The following is a 17,082-nucleotide window of genomic DNA, read 5'->3' as shown; positions in this document are numbered from 1 at the left end:
TACTGGAAAAGCTACTTGTATTTTTCTCCGTTCCTCTAAAGGTAAAAAGGAGTCAGTACCAGTATTCAGCCGAAGCTCATATGGCGGAGGCGCTGAGGGGCGTGAGCCCGCCGGATTTATAGGCGGTGGCCTCACATTCATTTTTGTTTTCAGTGGCCGGTGTCTATCAGGGTGATATCTTTCTTCCTCATACCGTGCCACCTCCTCCTCTAGACCACCTTCTTCGCTAGAATACAGAGTGTCAGAATCAGAATTATCTAGCTCCAAGGCTTCTAGCTCTACTGTAGGGTACAGACTAGATTCTGGCTTTTTCTTTTTCTTAGATTTGTTAGGGGGTGAATGATCACTCCCTTCTTTCTCTCCCCCTTTCTTAACTTCTTGGGGAGGGCCTTTTTTCTTAGACATGTCTTTCCTTTTGCGAGCTCCCATTCTCTCACTCCGTTCAGTTTCTGACATGCTATCCTGAACTTCCTCTAAGGTTCCCTGACTTTCTACTATAGCAGGGTGACAGGCCTCATCCTCCAAGCAGTTTTTAACTAGCTTCCAAATGGCTTTGGTACCTAAGTGGAGATCTCCTTCTGCATGCTTCCTGTCTAGTTCTTTACCTAGCTTGTTCCATGAGGCCACAGTGAGGGACCCGGAACAAGTATACCATGGTGCCACTCTATCTACCTCCTTCACAAAATTTTGAAGTGTTCGTGGTGCAATTTTAAGATCTCTTTGTTTTAGCACAGTCTGTAGGGCAGTAACCACTGACTGTGACAACCCCATCGCGCTAGCGGCTTATCTAAAAAACGGCGCTCAACTCCGTTACCAGACTGACAGCACCAGACTGACAGCACCAGACTGACAGCACCAGACTGACAGCGCCAGATGGACAGCGCCAGATGGACAGCGCCAGATGGACAGCGCCGTTCTGTCAGCACCAGCCACGATGAAGGAGAAGGACAAACAGGACTAGCACCAAAGCCTCCACTGACCCGTCCCACGGTGATGACAAACTAAGGCCAAAGTCGAGAAAGGGGTTGTTCAGGATAAAGCATACCTCTCTGAACCTACGTCCCTGCAGTTCTGAATCCGCCCCGTCTTCCGAGGGGTCTCCCGCGGCGCCGGCGATGTTGAAGAGTTCCCGGGTTTCGGCACCAGATGTCCCGCGCTACCGTCTCGCCAGCAAGAACGACGCAGAACACTCGGATCCTTCTGCAGTAAAGCTTTAATGCATCTTGAGAGATAGATGATCAGCTTCTTAGAGGGAGACCCCAAGCTAAGAAACCCAGCCCCTTATATAAGCCTAGGAGCTCCGAGTGAGACGTGTAGAGCCGGGATTGGTGGTTTGCACATCACCCCAGATGACGCCACGGGAGAGGCACAGCTTAAACGGTTAACTCCAACTGACAGCAGATGTCAGCGCCATCTTCTAACGGCAATAGCGATAGCGAGGGCGGCTCCTCACATATTAGTAATGAGAGCAACACATCTTCACAGTGTACAGAAGGATTATTCCACAGTAGACAGCTTTTGGAAATCAATTCTCTCTTATTGTGTGATTCCTTAGAATCGAACTCAAATAGCCTTGTTAGCAAGTACCTCCGTCTCTCTCTGTAGACCAGGCTGGCCTTGAACTCACAGAGATCTACCTGCCTTTGCCTCTTGAGTCCTGAGACTAAAGGCGTGTGCTACCACCACTGGAGTAAGCAAGTGTCTTTACCCCCTGAGTCATCTTGCTGGCCCCTATGTATTTTATTTTAATTACTTATTTTTAAAAATTCATTTATTTTTATTTTATGTGTGTGGATTTTGCCTGCAGGTTGTGTCTGTACCACATGGTTGCAGTGCCCTAGAAGGCTAGAAGGAGTTGGGGGGTTAGATCCTCTGGAACTATAGTTCCAGACTGCTGCCAGCTGCCACGTGGCTGCTAAGAATTAAACCCAGGTCTTCTGGAAGAGCAGCCATCTCTCCAGCCCCACTGCATGTACTTTTAACTGAGGTTAAATAGTCACATGACATAAAGGGTTCCTGTTGTTGGTTTTATTTTAAATATCTATAAATGTGTGAGCCTCACCACTCTGTAACTCGAGAACACATCCGTCATTCTCAGAGAGCTGTTATCTCCCATCTCTCTCTCTCAGGTCCTGGCAGTCATAATTTGTGTTCTCATCCATGGGCTTGCCTTTGTGGACATTTGATGTAAATGGGATCCTACACTATGGGCCTTTGTGCCTGGCTCATTCACCTAGCAGATTTTTAGGCTTCATCGATGTTGACCATGCATCAGTCTTTACTGTGGTCTTAAGTTGGTATCTGGGTGTTTGGTTTTTCACTATCCAGAGGCAATATCCACATTCATTACCTTTAGTTTGATTTCAGCCTGCCCTTTGGTTCACTTTTCCCCAAACAGCTGTTAGCTGCTACATGATGCTGAATCATCCTACTTGTTCAATGTGCCTTTTTACCTACTTTTCAGTATGCCAGTACTGAGGTGGATGGAGAACACTATATGACCCCAGAAGACTTTGTTCAGCGCTATCTTGGCCTGTACAATGATCCAAACATCAACCCGAAGATTGTGCAGCTCTTGGCAGGAGTAGCTGATCAAACCAAGGATGGGTAAGAACTTTACACATGTTCTGGAAATTAGTCACATGCTTTATTTAAAATGTCAAACTGTAAGTTTCATATTATCTTTTTTGGGGGGGGGGACAACGTCTTAGTACATAGCCTGGCTGTCCTAGAACTCAGTATGTAGAGCAGACTAGCCTTGAACTCACAGAGAACCTCCTGCTTCTGTCTCCTGAGTGCTGGGATTAAAGCTGCATCACTATGACCAGCCTGTATCTTGAATTACTTAAAGAATGTACTTATTTTTATGTGTGTAAGTGTTTTGCCTGCATGTATGTGTGTGTACTATGTGCATGGTGTGTGAGAAGGCCAGAAGATGGCATCGATTCTCTGGTGATTGAGTTGCAGATAGTGTGTCAGCTGCCATGTGGGTGCTAGGAACTGAATCTGTGTCATCTGTAAGAGTAGCAAGTGCTCTTAACTACTGAGTGATCCTTCCAGCCCTGTATCTAGAGTTTTAATACTAATCAGTATCTTTCCTTTGAAATCTATAAAATGGTATTATTTACTGACATCATCTGTCATTTATTATTTTCTGGAAAAAAGTTTACATGAGAGAAGTCATATTTTATATCAATAATCTGATTGGGAGGGGCTCCTTATAACCAATGTTTTTGTATTCATTTATTTGAAGAATACTGAGTACCTGCTAATGTGTCAGGCATTATTCTTAGTGTTAGAATGTGTCAGCAAGCAAGCCACAAAAGGCAATAATGAAAATTAAAGAAGTAAATTATAGCATGTTAGGAGTATATAAGCACTATGAAGAACTTAGGGAGTTGTCTGTATTCATCTGTCTACTTATTTTTTTGGAAAACATTATGTTAAACACCACAATTTGCCAGGCACTATTAGGCTTTCTAAATATAAGCATGAATAAAATGAGGTTGCTGACCTTAAGAATAAGCTTAGTGGAAAAGAGAGAAGTAGACAAAGCAAAAAACAAGTCAGTATTTCTGGGGTAAGAGAGAGTGATCATATATAAAGTAGAAGTACCCAGGAAGCTTCACTAACTCTTCAAGTAGTTAGGACAACATTATAGGAGAGCTGATACTTGAACGAAACCAGTGGAGCATTCTGGTAGTGGGACAAAGAGAGAGAATTCCAGGGAGGGAAAAAGGATTGCCATAGAACATGAAAGAACGTGTGTGTGTGTGTGTGTGTGTGTGTGTGTGTGTGAGCAGTGGGGAATTTATGTTGTAAGTACTTTGGTGTGACAACTGTGGTATTGCTTTGTTGCTTCAAAAGATGCAGTTGGAGTAAAACCTGCAGACTTTGCATGCTGGGCCTTTGCTGTGTCTTAAACATAATGACTCCCAGTCTTGGGGTACTTTTAGCCTGGTAGTGTATGGGTGTGAAGCCACAGAAACAATAAGATTCATGTTACTATGGAGTTAGTCCATTACTATGGAGCTGTTAATGGTTGTAAAATTGCATGGAGCTGGATTATGAAACAAATACAATATTCATCAAATTACATAAAGAAAACAATAGTTCACTATGGCAGTTTTCAGCAATATCCCCAGACTCCAGTTTTTTTCCCCTAGATATAGAGATGCTTGTGTGAAAAACTGGACAGTGAAGAGTCTTTCCACCACTATAAATCTGATCATGCTTTAGAAGAGAAGATTGGAGAGGACAAGACAGGTCTCATGCAGTCTAGTCAGCCGACTACTGGAATGGTTGAAATCGCAAGACTGATGCAAGAGTCCCTTCCTGCCGGGGCTGACTATGAGGTCACTTTTACTGTCCCAAACTTGGCACAGTGCATGGAATTTTGGGCGGTGAACAAATGTTTATTCAATGAGTCGTTAATGACTTGGAAAGATTAATTGTTGTAAATGACAGGTGTTGGATAAAAGCTATGCATTTTTGTCTAGTATTAAAAACGTCAGATCAGATGCCAGGTGTGGTGACACACGCCTTTAATCCCAGCACTGGGGAGGCTGAGGTAGGCGGATCTCTGTGAGTTTCAGGCCAGCCTGGTCTACGTAGTGAGTTCCAGGACTGCCAGAGCTGTTACAGAGAGAAATCCTGTCTTGAAAAAAACAAAACAAAACAAAAAGTCAGATCAGCTACCAAACTGCCAGTCAGCTCATTTACAGAGTCTAAGAAGTGGTTAGATGGAAAGTCTATGACAATTAATTTATTTAATTAGAATTCTTTCTTTTGAATTATTGAAGGGAGCACATTTTGCTCTTTTAGAAAATATTGGCATGTTTGTTATTGACCTGGTTTTGTATTTATTTATTGCAATAAAAGTCTCTATCTATGTAGTTCTGGCTGTCCTAGAACTCACTAGATAGGCCAGGTTGGCTTCGAACCCACAAATGCACCTACTTCTGTCTCCTGAGTGCCTGGCTCAAAGCTGTGCATTGCCACACTCGGCCCTCTTTCCCTCCCCTTACTTTTGTTTCATGCTTGCCTGCGTGTGTGTCTGTGCAGGTTATGCCCGAGGAAGCCAGGTGAGAGCATCAAATCCTCTGGGACTGGAGTCACAGCTGGCTGTGGGCTACCAGGTGGGTGCTGGGAATTGAACCTGGGTCTCTGGAAGAGCAGCCAGTGCTCTCAACCTCTGAGCCATCTCTCCAGTTCTAGACATTGTTTTTTTTTTTTTTTTTTCGAGACAGGGTTTCTCTGTATTGTTTTGGAGGCTGTCCTGGAACACACTCTATAGACCAGGCTGGCCTTGAACTCAGAGATCTGCCTGCCTCTGCCTCCAGAGTGCTGGGATTAAAGGTGTGTGCCACTAATGCCCGGTTTCTAGACATGGTTTTTAGAATGCCCATGCTTTCATATAAATATCTCATGCCTTTTGTGACCAGATGACTTCAATTCTCCTTTGAAACTTTGAGTCCTGTAGGCTGAAGTGCATTGTCGAAGTAGGACATTTTTCATGCAGTCAGGTAGAATCCAAGTATTATTTGGCTGAGTGTATCAGTAATAGATTTGTGTAGTGAATAATCTAGTAATATTGAATTGAGTTTACTCCCCCCCCCTTTTTTTTAATACAGAGTCTCACTATGCAGCCCTGGCTAGCTTATAACCACAAACCCACCTGTTTCTGTCTCCCAGTGTTGAGATTTACCTTCTTGTAAAAAAACAAAATATTTAACTTTATGTTTGTGTGCATTGGAGTAAAGGTGTCAAATCTCCTGAAACAAAGACAGTTGTGAGCTGCCATGTGGGTACTGGGAATTGGACCTGTGTCCTCTGGAAGAGGAGCCGGTGCTCCTAACGGCTGAGCCATCTCTCCAGCCCTGAGTTTACCTTTTAAAAATACCCTTTCACTGCCTTTTTTTTGGTGGTGGTTTTGAGGTATGTGTTTAAACTGGTGATAATCCCCCAGCTTTGCTGTCCCAAGAGCTGGGTTACAGGGATCACCACACCCGGCAGCGCTTTTCACCTTTTCTCTTTCTTTTCATTTCTTCAAGACAGTCTCATTTTGCCCACAAATTACTTCCAGAAAAAAATAGAGTTTTCTAGAAGACTCAGATAGATTCTTGCCTTTTTGTTGAGGCATGGTGTTCAGAAGTTGTTGGACTTGCTGAATATAAGCACAGAATGTGTCTGATTTGTATCAGAATTTTTCTAGGGAGGAATCTTAGGCTTTTGGAAAGGCTTAGTATTATGGTTAAGGGTTTACATTTTAATCCAACAGAATCAAAGTTTTTGATACTGTTTCACTCATTCAGAGAAGTCAGCCTTTGTTTAACAGTTAAGGAAAAGAGGCTCAGAGCAGTTGATCAGCTCTCTTGGTAATAAAAAATCAGTTCTCTTAACATCCAGTCCCATTTTCTGCTTGGAATCTATAACCTTTAATCTCTCTTTCTCCATTTTTCTCTTTCTTGCTGTCACTGTTACCTAGGAGAGTGAATGTAGGATTAGAATGAAACTGTTATTTTTACTCTGGCCTCAGTTAAGGTTCTGTTACAGCTTTTGTTTTGTTTGTTTTTCAAGACAGGGTTTCTCTGTGTAGCTCCGGCTGTCCTGGGACTCACACAAATCCTCCTGCCTCTGCTTCCAGCGTGCTGGGACTAAAGGCTTGTGCTACCACTGCCTGACCTGTTGCAGTCTTTTGATGCTGAGTCCTACAGGATGTAATTTGAGGGAGGGAGCAGTATCAGTGGAGACAAGTTTAAGCAACTTGTGAGGCAAGAACCGGTTTAGGAGTGGACAACAGTCCTATTTTGTTGGTTGGGTCTGAGACCTGCTTTTAGAATATGCATGCTTTCAGGTAAGTCTTTTGTGGCTACTTTTATATTGTTTTTGGAACTTTATTAGCACAAAAGAACATAATGTTTCCCTCTGATGTTTCCAGCCCAGGAACTGCTCTTTCTTGTCATTCCTTGTCCACCATTAGATGATGAAATATGGTGTTTGATACAGACAGTCACGCAGAAGCAGCATCGTGTGGTATAAATAGCCTGATGGGTTGTCTGAAAGTCAAGCCATCAGCCAAGTGTTATTTGTGAGATTGTGGCTTAAACTTGGGAGTTCTAGTTGCGTAATGAAAAGTAAAGTGATTTTAGGCATTAAATGCAGATCACGGAGACTATTATAATGTGATCTGATCTAAAATATTTAGACAGTTGCTTCTTTGAAACTGTAACTTCTAGGATAGTGGTTTCTATATTTAGTCTAGTCAGAATTTCATCTGGAAGTTCTATCGGCTGTACCTGGAAGACCCAGTTTTTTCTCTGATTCTTCATGAGCATTTTGTTTTTTTAAATGTACCATGCATGTTGAAGACCCATTCATTTTGGTAGAAATCTTGGCTATTTTACAAAATTTTGTAGAAAACTGCAAAAGTAACATAAGCGTTTTGGCATTATATTACTTTCTATTCTGATAGGAGACTTAGTGGGGAAATGGACTACACATTCACAAAATTTGTTAGGCAGGAAAGTCAGTGCCTACAGATGTGTCCCACTGGCTCCCGTACCCGAGCCCCTCAGTAGTTTGGTGGATATCTGAATGTGCTGATGGGCAAAATGTATCAACTTAGCAGGTTCCATAGGACTTGCATTTTAACAGGGACTGCCGTGCTGCATATAGTAAACCTCCGTGAGTCTCCAGTGTCCTGAGGCATAGGCAGCCAAGGGCTATAGCTGTCTTTTTGGAGGCAGTGCCTGCTTGACACCAAGAGCTACCAAGTGTCACTTAGGACCAGATGCCTCCTGTTGCCCAAGCTTGCAATTTGTCAACGGAAATCTGAAAATTGGATGTTTGTATGAAATCTTAGGATTTCCCAGTGTTGCCAACAAGTGCATCTTTGTTTGCCAAAGAAAACACATCTGTTGGGTAAATTCCACTTGCTAGCCAGCAGCTACAGCCTTAGCTGGACAGGGAGCTAGTCTTTGATTTTCTTTTATAAAAGCAAGTTTTATTACTGAGCACCAAGTATGTTTCAAAGTGATGCATTCTATACTTCAAGGTCACTTGTGTTTTTGATGCCCAGTTCTGGACACTTAAAAAATCAAGTTGTTGCACCTTTAATCTAAGCACTCAGGAGGTAGAGCCGGGTGGAGGGAGCTTTGTGAGTTCAAGAGCATCCTGGTCTATAGAATGAGTTCCAGGACAGAGCTACACAGAGAAACCATGTCTCAAAAAAACAAACAACAACAAAAAACAATAAAACAAAACAACAAAAATCAAATTGTTACATTTTTGCTCATATTTAAAAAAATACATAATCAGCTCATCTATTGCTTTTAAGTGTTAGAATAATAATAATAATAATAATAATAATTATTATTATTATTATTGAGACAGGGTTTCTCTGTGTAGCCCTGGCTGTTCTGGAACTCACTCTGTAGACCAGGCTGGCCTCGAACTCACAGAGATCTGCCTGCCTCTGCCTCCTGAGTGCTGGGATTAAAGGTGTGTGCCATCATTGCCCTAGATTACTTTTATAGACAGAAGAAGTAATGCTGGTCTTTCCTCATTATAAGTTTTCAGGCATTTGAAAACATGTAGCTAATGAGTGCTTCTGGTACCCCTGCCTATGCACCGTTCCCCTTGTGTTACATGCTCCAGTCAATCCCAGCAACCCCATTCGTGGCTGACCTTTTGTTTCATTCAAGCTCAGCGCCCCATACTGATTTTCCCTCTCCTCCTTTCCTTTCTTCCCTCCATCCCTTTCTCCCTCTTGAAGCTGGGTGTGGAGTCCAGGGCCTCACACATGACACCCCACCCAGCTTGTTGCTTTTGAGGAATGTATGGTTGGTTCTGGCATGTTGCAACAGGAATAGCAAAAAGAGCCAAATAAAAAAGAATTATAAACAAAACAAAAGAACAGGTGAGTCAGGGGTGGAGGTTACATCTTGCAAAGTTCCGGGACATGGAGAATTGTTCCGTCTCTGACTCACTCCTGCTGGAGATGGGGAAACATGAATGGCACAAAAGCTGTGGTGCACCGGGGCCAGCGTGCCCCATTGGCTCACAAAAGCTGTGGTGCACTGGGGCCAGCGTGCCCCATTGGCTCACAAAAGCTGTGGTGCACCGGGGCCAGCGTGCCCCATTGGCTCACAAAAGCTGTGGTGCACCGGGGCCAGCGTGCCCCATAGGCTCACAAAAGCTGTGGTGCATCGAGGGCCAGTGTGCCCCATAGGCTCCAAGCTCCTAGGACTGTCAGTGAGGTCTGTGTTGTGTTAATGGCACCGTGTTCCCCTCCAGCCCCACCCTAGACAAGATTTCTGGCTGCCCTGGAACTTGCTCTGTAGACTAGGCTGGTCTCCAGCTCAGAGACCTGTCTGTCCCTGCCTCCTGAATGCTGGCATTAAAGGTATGTGCCACCACAGCCCAGTGTCACCATGGTTTTCAGGGAAGGATACAGGGAGACTGCCAGCCACACAGGGTGAGCAGATCCCAAATCCCAGGCATAGAACTTAAAGATGGTTCACTTCTGAGCCTGGGTGTCCCTCCTCTTTGCAGACCTGCATCTGGTGGTGCCTCTGGGTCTATTTTATAGTAATGGTGATGATTATAGCTAAGCTGCAATAGTGTCTGTTTGTGCCAAGCAATTGTATAGATGCTTTATATCATGGATTTCTCAAAACAAACTTGAGACTTAAATGTTAAACGTTTTACGTGTAAGGAAACTAAGAGACTAAGGAACTCATCCAGGGCCACCCTTTGCCCATGATACTGTACCCTACTTACTTTATTTAGTTTTTATTTTATTATTCAAGACAGGGTGTCTCTATGTAGCTTTGTAGACCAGGATGGTCTCGAACTCACAGAGATCTGCCTGCCTCTGTATGCCCCCTCCCTGCCCCCCAGTGCTGCAGGCCATGTAGGTACACAAGCCAATAGTCCCAGCATGGGAGGTGGAGGCAGGAAGATCAGGGATTCAACATCATCCTCTACCACATGGAGACTTTGAGGCCAGCCTGGGTTATGTGAGACCCTGTCAAAAAGAAAAGAACAGGAAAAAGGAAGAAGGAAAGGAAAAGCAGAAACATGGAACCTCAGTGTCAACGTTGCTGTGACTTCTACAGCTGACACACGCATGCTCTGTGAGGTTATTAAGGGCAGCTTTGAGTCATTTTGACTCATTAAATATATACCTTAAGGCTTAAGTTCTAGAAATACAGTAATGTGTGATTTCACCTTTTGTTGTGAGGGTTCATTAAAAAATGTATTACTGTCTTTTCAAACATAACAGAATAATGTAGTGATTTCTTGTTCTTACCACTGTTGATAATTATCAAAATAACTATTGAATTTATTTTATTTAGATTTCTGTCCTTTGACTTATTTTGCCAAAAGCTCCAGGCAGCATAATTTGTGTACAAATACTTTTCTGTATTTCTGAAAGATTCTGAGCCCTCCCTTATCCCATGTAGCCTAGGTTAGCCTTGAACTTACTATCTAGTAGAAGCTGGCCCTTGAACTCCTAGTTTTCCTGGCTCATCTCCCCAGTTCTGGAGTTATAGACATGTGCCACCACATCCATTTTGAAGTCACTATATATACTATATATATATATATATGTGTGTGTGTGTGTTTGTGTATCTATGTATATATGTTTAGATATAGATATAGATTCTTCAGCCAACACAGCAAGAAGGAGATGATTTATTTCTCCTGAGTTATACTTGGGCACACGTGAAAAGAGAGGTAGAATACCCCAGGTCTGCGGCAGAGGGTCCACAGGGAATGCTGGGTTGTAAGCAGGGCAGTCTCTCAGAGGTGCTCTTGGTGGTCCAATGGGAAAGTTTCAGATCTATCGAGATGAATTACCAACAGTAACATACAGTCAGACAGCTTGTCCCAGAATCCCTTCTTTCTGCTCCTTTGGCCCCCTAGGGCTGCACAAGCTAATTTACAGGAATGCCCATGTTATCTTTCTTCTCATGCACTTTCACTTCTAAATTTTATTTTCTTGGTTCCCTGTACTGTCCTGTGGTTTCCTATAGGCTGTTTCTGTGGCTGTGGTTAACATGTTTCTTTGTGCATTGTATTGTCTCTAAAGTGATGATTAGTTCTAAATCACTGGTTCTCAATGGGGGCAATCTTGTTTTCTAGGACGTCTTTGACAGTATCTAAAGACATTTTCGGTTGTCACAACTGAGAGATGAAATTGACATCTCATGCTCAGAACCCAGGGATACTGCTAAATATGCTACAAACCCTAGAAGATCCTACAATAAAAGATTATCTGGATAAAAGTGTCAGCAGTGCTGGGGTGGAGAGACTATTGATCAAATTCAGGCTTATTTTTGGTCCACTCTTATCTCTGTGATGTTAGGAGCTATTGATTAATGCTCATGTCCGTTAATTTGCTAAGGGCTTACAAAAATGTACTATTCCTTCCCTTCCACAAATGCATCTACCCTGAGTCTGTCACCCACTTACCCTGAGCTACAGTTCATACAGCAACACATAGTAAGTGCCTGGTATTGATGACTCTCTCGTGAGGAGCGGGTACCCAGGGTGTGTTTTCCTCTCTGTGACTTCTGCAAGAATCACACAGTCAGGCTCTCAGGTGTGTCCTGCTTTAGTCTGTGGACCTGTTTCTCTTAACTCTCATGCTGTAGCTTATATTAAAATACGTGTATTAAACTCCAGCTCTGATTCATAAAAAGGTCCAGTATTTTTCTATTCTCTTCTTAGCCAGTAATTTAAAAAATCGTGTGTGTGTGTGTGTGTGTGTGTGTATGTGTGTGTACGCGCGTGTGTTTGAATGCCTTGTGATCAGAAGAGGACACTGGATCGACAGGTGGTTGATACGGGTGCTGGAAATCGAATCTGGGTCTTTTGTGTGAGCACTGCATGCTCCTAACGGCTAAGCCACCATCCCTCCAGCCCCAGTAACATTTTCTATTTTGTTCCAGGTTGATCTCCTTTCAAGAGTTTTTGGCATTTGAATCTGTTTTATGTGCTCCAGATTCCATGTTCATAGTGGCTTTCCAATTGTTTGACAAGAGTGGAAACGGAGAGGTGACATTCGGTAAGGGGAAACAAAAAAGATCCTAAGTAAAAAGTAAAGTTCTCAATGCTGGCCCAGTTCTTCATCTCAAATGCAATTACTGAATGCATGTTGCTGTTTACTTAGGGCCTAGACAGTGAGCAAAGTAATCATTCCCTAAAAGGACTTATGCAAATAAGAGTGGGCATTACTTTCTTCAGTGTTAGACTATTGCAAAAGGTGGAGGAATTTAGGAGTGATGTTTAGTCAGCACTCTCAGAGTCTGATGTTTTGCCTTCCTAAAAGAGTCAGTGAGCTTTCCTCATCTGGCCCAGCCTGGGCAAAACTCTTCATGAAGTAAAAGTTCGAATGCCAGTGTTGTCTTCTCACTCTTGGAGGGTTTTGTTTGACTTTTTTTTTGAATAGGGAATTTGGAGAGTCTTGATGGCACCTTGGGAAAATTGTATTCTACCATTTCCCACCCACAAGGGGACGTGGGCATAATGAAGTTAAGGTAAAATTAGAGTCTCAAAGCCTGCTCCTCACTTTAGAGCCTTGGTTTTGGGAAACAAAGACTAGGAAAGTAGAATTGTCATCCAAGGTTGACGCTGAAATAGATGTAAATCCTTTGGTAGGAGCATTGCCTCAGAAGTATACAAACTGGAATTTTTTTCCTCTTTTTTCAGCTGTCATTCATCTCTGAAAGTTTTCATTTGTAGAAATTAGTTGATGCTCACTGTTGGTTAATCTTTCCTTCAGCATTTTTTAAATAAAAAATGTAGTGTTCTCAGGATTTAGAAACCCCTGTCTTTTCTTTTTCTTTTAATATTTGGAAACATTTTTTTTTCTTATGGTTAAAACAAATAACATGAAGTTTTCCATCTTAGTCACTTTGAAGTGTTCAGTTCAGCAAGGTTTGGTATGTTAGACAGACTTCCCCAACTTTTCATCTTCCACAAGTGAAACTGACCCCCTTTTGTGGTGTGAATTGCCACAAATATTTGTAGCAAAACCCTTGTAATTCAGGCTAATTCACATCACTGGTTATCCCCTCGGCTGCTTTATTTATAATAGAATTGTCCTTTATTTACACATAAAGCAAGGTAGGGCAGTGGCGGCTCACACCTTTAATCCCAGTACTCAGGAGGCAGAGGCAGGTGGATCTCTGTCTGAGGCCAGCCTAGTCTACAGAGTGAGTTTCAGGACAGCCAGGGTTATATGGAGATCCTGTCTCAAAAACAAAATAAAAACCATAAAGGAAGCAACATCACCATAATTGTAAGAATTGCCTCTGACTTTGGTGGACACACTGTCTACTTTGGCAATTTTTCCCCCTCTCTTAATTGACTCAACCCCCCCTCTGTGAGGAACATTTTTGTTTAAAAATACTCTTCAGAGCTCTTTACATTTCGGCATGTAACCGGGTGTCCTCCGGGCCTGGCCGCAAGCTCTGACCATTTGGCCTCCTGAAGAAGGTTGACTTTCTGCCTGAACACCCAGAGCTACAGAGAAAGCACAGTCTCTATACCCAGTTAGTCAGCATGAACGCCGTAGTGCTGAGCGTTCTCCCCGGAGGTAGCTCAGACGCTCACACGGCTCCCTTCCAAACGTGGCGCAGGGATGTTGGGAAACTGGGACACACGAGTCTGCGTTGCTGACAGTGTCCCCGTGCTTATATCATGTGTACATTAAGAATTAGGTTTCTCAAAATCAGAGTCTAATTTATTTTGTCTCCCGCCTTAGGATTATGTTTCCTACCTTTGGGGGCTTTCCCCAGCTTTCATATGTGCCCTTTTTAGCGTCACCGAAGACACTCCATGAACAGACACTTCACCAACAGATTCCTGTCACTGTTGATTAGGAGATTAAAGTGAATATAGGAAGCAGTTGAGTGGCTGGCACACACCTTACTTCATGAAGATAAAAGCTCATGGGTGTACAATTAGGTCCTAACCTTATTAAGATTCTTTATTATGACTCCTTTGTTTTTCCCTTAGGTTATGATTTATGGGCTAGGATTTTAAGAAATACAGTCAGGTTGAAAAAAAAAGTTTGATTTTTTTTATTCTTTTTTAACAACACTGGCCGTAATCTGAAGGACCTGTGAGCCTCCATCCCCAGAGTCTTGCTTTCTTTCTCCTGTTCCATAATTTACAGATAAGGTTATTATGGGTTATCAAAAAGACTCCGGGGGTCCTTGTCCAGTGTGTTCAGGTCCTCCTGTTTCTCCCTCCCCCTCCCCTCTCCTCCTTTCTCTTTCCCGTGCTCTCATTCTGTAAGGACTTTGGTTTTTCCCTCTTCCTGTCCTTCACCCCTAGTTTTGAGGATCTGCTTTTAGATCATTTTTCTCTTTCTTTTTTTGTGGCTCTGGAAGTTGAACCTAGGACCTCATGTATTCTAGGTAAGCATTCTGCCACTGAGCTCAGGCCCAACTCTTAGGCCAGCCTTCCCAACTGACGTGAAAGCAATGATAGTAAGGAAGAGAACGTTTGACTTACGTCTTTAAGAAAATAAACACTGCAACTGTTATTTACAGCAAATGCCGTGTAATAAAATTTTTAAGTCTCACTCATTTCAAGACTCCAGACTCTCTGCATAAGGAAATCATCAACTCGAAGTTTATTTTTATAGGATTTTTGGGTATGTGATGAAGGTCAGTTTTTATGTTTGTATCCATTTAATAAAATGAATTGCTCTTATATATTTATAGACACATGTTTAGGGAAACGATATTTGATTTTTTCTTTCACTAGAGTTAAATCCTTTGTACCAAATGGCCTTTCATTTCTTAGTTGGAGCTATTTAAGGTAGTTTCCTCTTGTGCACACGAGGGAAAGTAAGGAGAGCTATTTGATGCAAACTGCAATAGAACAGAGACCAATCACTTTGCCATTGCTATATTCTGTGGACTCTGACAGCAGTGCCGGTGTTATCTGTGTATTTGTATATACTGTTCTCATCTGTGCCTTTGTTTTAGATATGTTTTTAACACTCATCAAGCTATATATTTAAACTCAGCAGCTTAGCAAGTATTTATATAGATAGCAGCATTAGAAATCCACTTGAGTACTAGATAAGGATTTTTGTTGTTAGACATGCCTCCATTCTGGAGAGAGGGTTTATGTCAAGGCCTTGCTAATACATTTCAGAATGAAAGCTCAGGAAAGGGTTCTAGAGTTTGGTTTCTGTTTTATTTTGCACATAAATAAAGCATTAGTATTTTCCTCTTTGATAATCTTTAATAAACTTCTAATGCATGCTGTGGGTAATTACTTAATGGCTTGTATCTCTGTTACGGCCAGATGGCATGAGCCTTGTGGAGGTCATTGCATGACTGGTGTGTGCTAGGTACAGTGTACATGTGCCTGTGTCTCACTGTTACCCACTGGTGTGCTGGTATCCCGCTGAGTAGAACTAGAAAGAGGTAACCTAAGTGGTAATACTGCATGGTGCTGTTGTTTGCTGCCATGCATTTATTAAATAAAGGCATTTATTGCTTTATCAAAGATTTAATTCTAAAAAAGTAAACCCAAACAAACAAAACCAAAAGAAACTCTTAACTGTATACTAATGAACAAACATAAAAACATACTGTATGTTCTAGATTTTCTATGAAATACTCATACACATTGCACTCCCACATGTTTGTTAGGACTGGGAACTCATCAAAATGAAAATTTCCAAGGACATGCCCATACCATAGAAACCTTCTAAACCAGGGGTGCCTTTTTTTTATAGTACTGTGTTGGTGTCAGGATGCATGGCATACAGCAAGCAAAAAATGTATTCCATGTGTGCCTTTGAAGTAGACTTTTCTTAAAGGGAAGAAGACATAATCACCTCTGATATTCCAAGTGTCAGGTCATGGTAGTATGAACACCAAGAACCCTGCAGTACCCATTCTCTGTGGAGACAAAAGTATAGACATGGGTGAAGTGAGACTCCAATGGTCACAGACTAGGATAGTTTGGTATGCAGTAGGGGTACCCGGGTGTTTGATTAAATCAGGAAGAAACGTTGAGATTCTTTGTATTGTTTTTTAGATATCACACAAAGGACTGTTTTGAAAAAAATGCACAAGCTACTAAAGTAGCTAAGAGATTCAGGTTAAAGGAGAGGACTCGTTGGGTTTTATGTCACTTGATAGTAGACTATTAATGCTAACTAAGGCTTGTAGCTTCTGTGATGTTCTTTAACTGTGAACTCATCTCTCCTGAGAAATGAACCTTTGGGTGTATTTGGCAGCAGGACTGCTCTATTTGACTGATCACACAGTAATCCCTTCTGAGGTAGGTAAAGGGCTAACAGACACCTTCCCTCAGAGTGCCGGGGGAGTTCACCCAAGACACTAACACCTTCCCGGAAGTAGAGCCAGAAGCCGAGAGTCTGCATGCTTCAACTGGGACTTCCTCCACGAGTTCCCGCGGTTGATCTTTTCTGTTGTTGTTGTTGTTGTTTGTTTTCTTTTCTGGGTTCCTAGTTGTTCCTCTTCTTTCCTCCCAATTTTTCCTTCACCGAAAAGCACATCTACAAGTCTCACTGTTGTGTCTGCTTAGTCGTACACAAGGATAGTCACCGTTTCCCACAAGTATCCTAAGGGCCTCTCTGACTTCACCCTAAGAACTGTGCAGGTGAAGCCTAGCTGTTGACAAAAACAATTTCCCCTGGCAATAAGAACGCTTGGTCTCAAGCCTTTCAGTTGGAAGCAGCGGCTCCCGCTGGGCTGGGATCCTTGAAATCAGGATGTCAAGCTGGGCTGATGGTAGGCGGGCTGTGTCACGGGGCTGATGGCTTGTATACCTACAGGAGGAGTTCTCTGGCCACACCGTTGGTACAGCAGCTCCTTCCAGGCTCATTCATGGAGCAGGCATGGTGGCAGTCTTGGAGAAGAGTGCCAGCCCCGGTCAGAGGTAATTTTGTACTGCAGAAAGGTGATAAAGACCCTGGAGAAGCGCCCATAAGAACCAGGGGTGGGATGAGGGTGGATGAGATGGGGAGTCGCAGTGGGGCTTCTGGGGAGATGGAAACCTCTGTTAAGACATATTTAC

The 17,082-nt window shown here is 42.7% G+C and overlaps 1 protein-coding gene across 2 annotated transcripts in view; it reads left to right on the top strand.

Moving 5' to 3' along the window:
* The window catches only part of Slc25a12 (solute carrier family 25 member 12), a 96,026-nt gene that overhangs the window by 29,011 nt on the left and 49,933 nt on the right, over positions 1-17,082 (top strand). Inside the window, exons 3-4 of one of the 2 annotated variants that reach the window (XM_040745561.1) lie at positions 2,465-2,607; positions 11,961-12,076. In XM_040745561.1, the coding sequence (XP_040601495.1) occupies positions 2,465-2,607; positions 11,961-12,076 (259 nt within the window). Of the gene's footprint in view, positions 1-2,464; positions 2,608-11,960; positions 12,077-16,840; positions 16,945-17,082 lie in introns of those variants that run through there. The other variant, XM_040745559.1, reaches the window with a different exon arrangement.

Source organism: Mesocricetus auratus, unplaced genomic scaffold (genome assembly GCF_017639785.1).
Source record: "Mesocricetus auratus isolate SY011 unplaced genomic scaffold, BCM_Maur_2.0 Super-Scaffold_100004, whole genome shotgun sequence".
In the NCBI taxonomy this organism is placed as follows: Eukaryota; Metazoa; Chordata; class Mammalia; order Rodentia; family Cricetidae; genus Mesocricetus; species Mesocricetus auratus.
The sequence above is the reverse complement of the archived record's forward strand: the minus strand, read 5'-3'. Positions and strand labels throughout refer to the sequence as shown.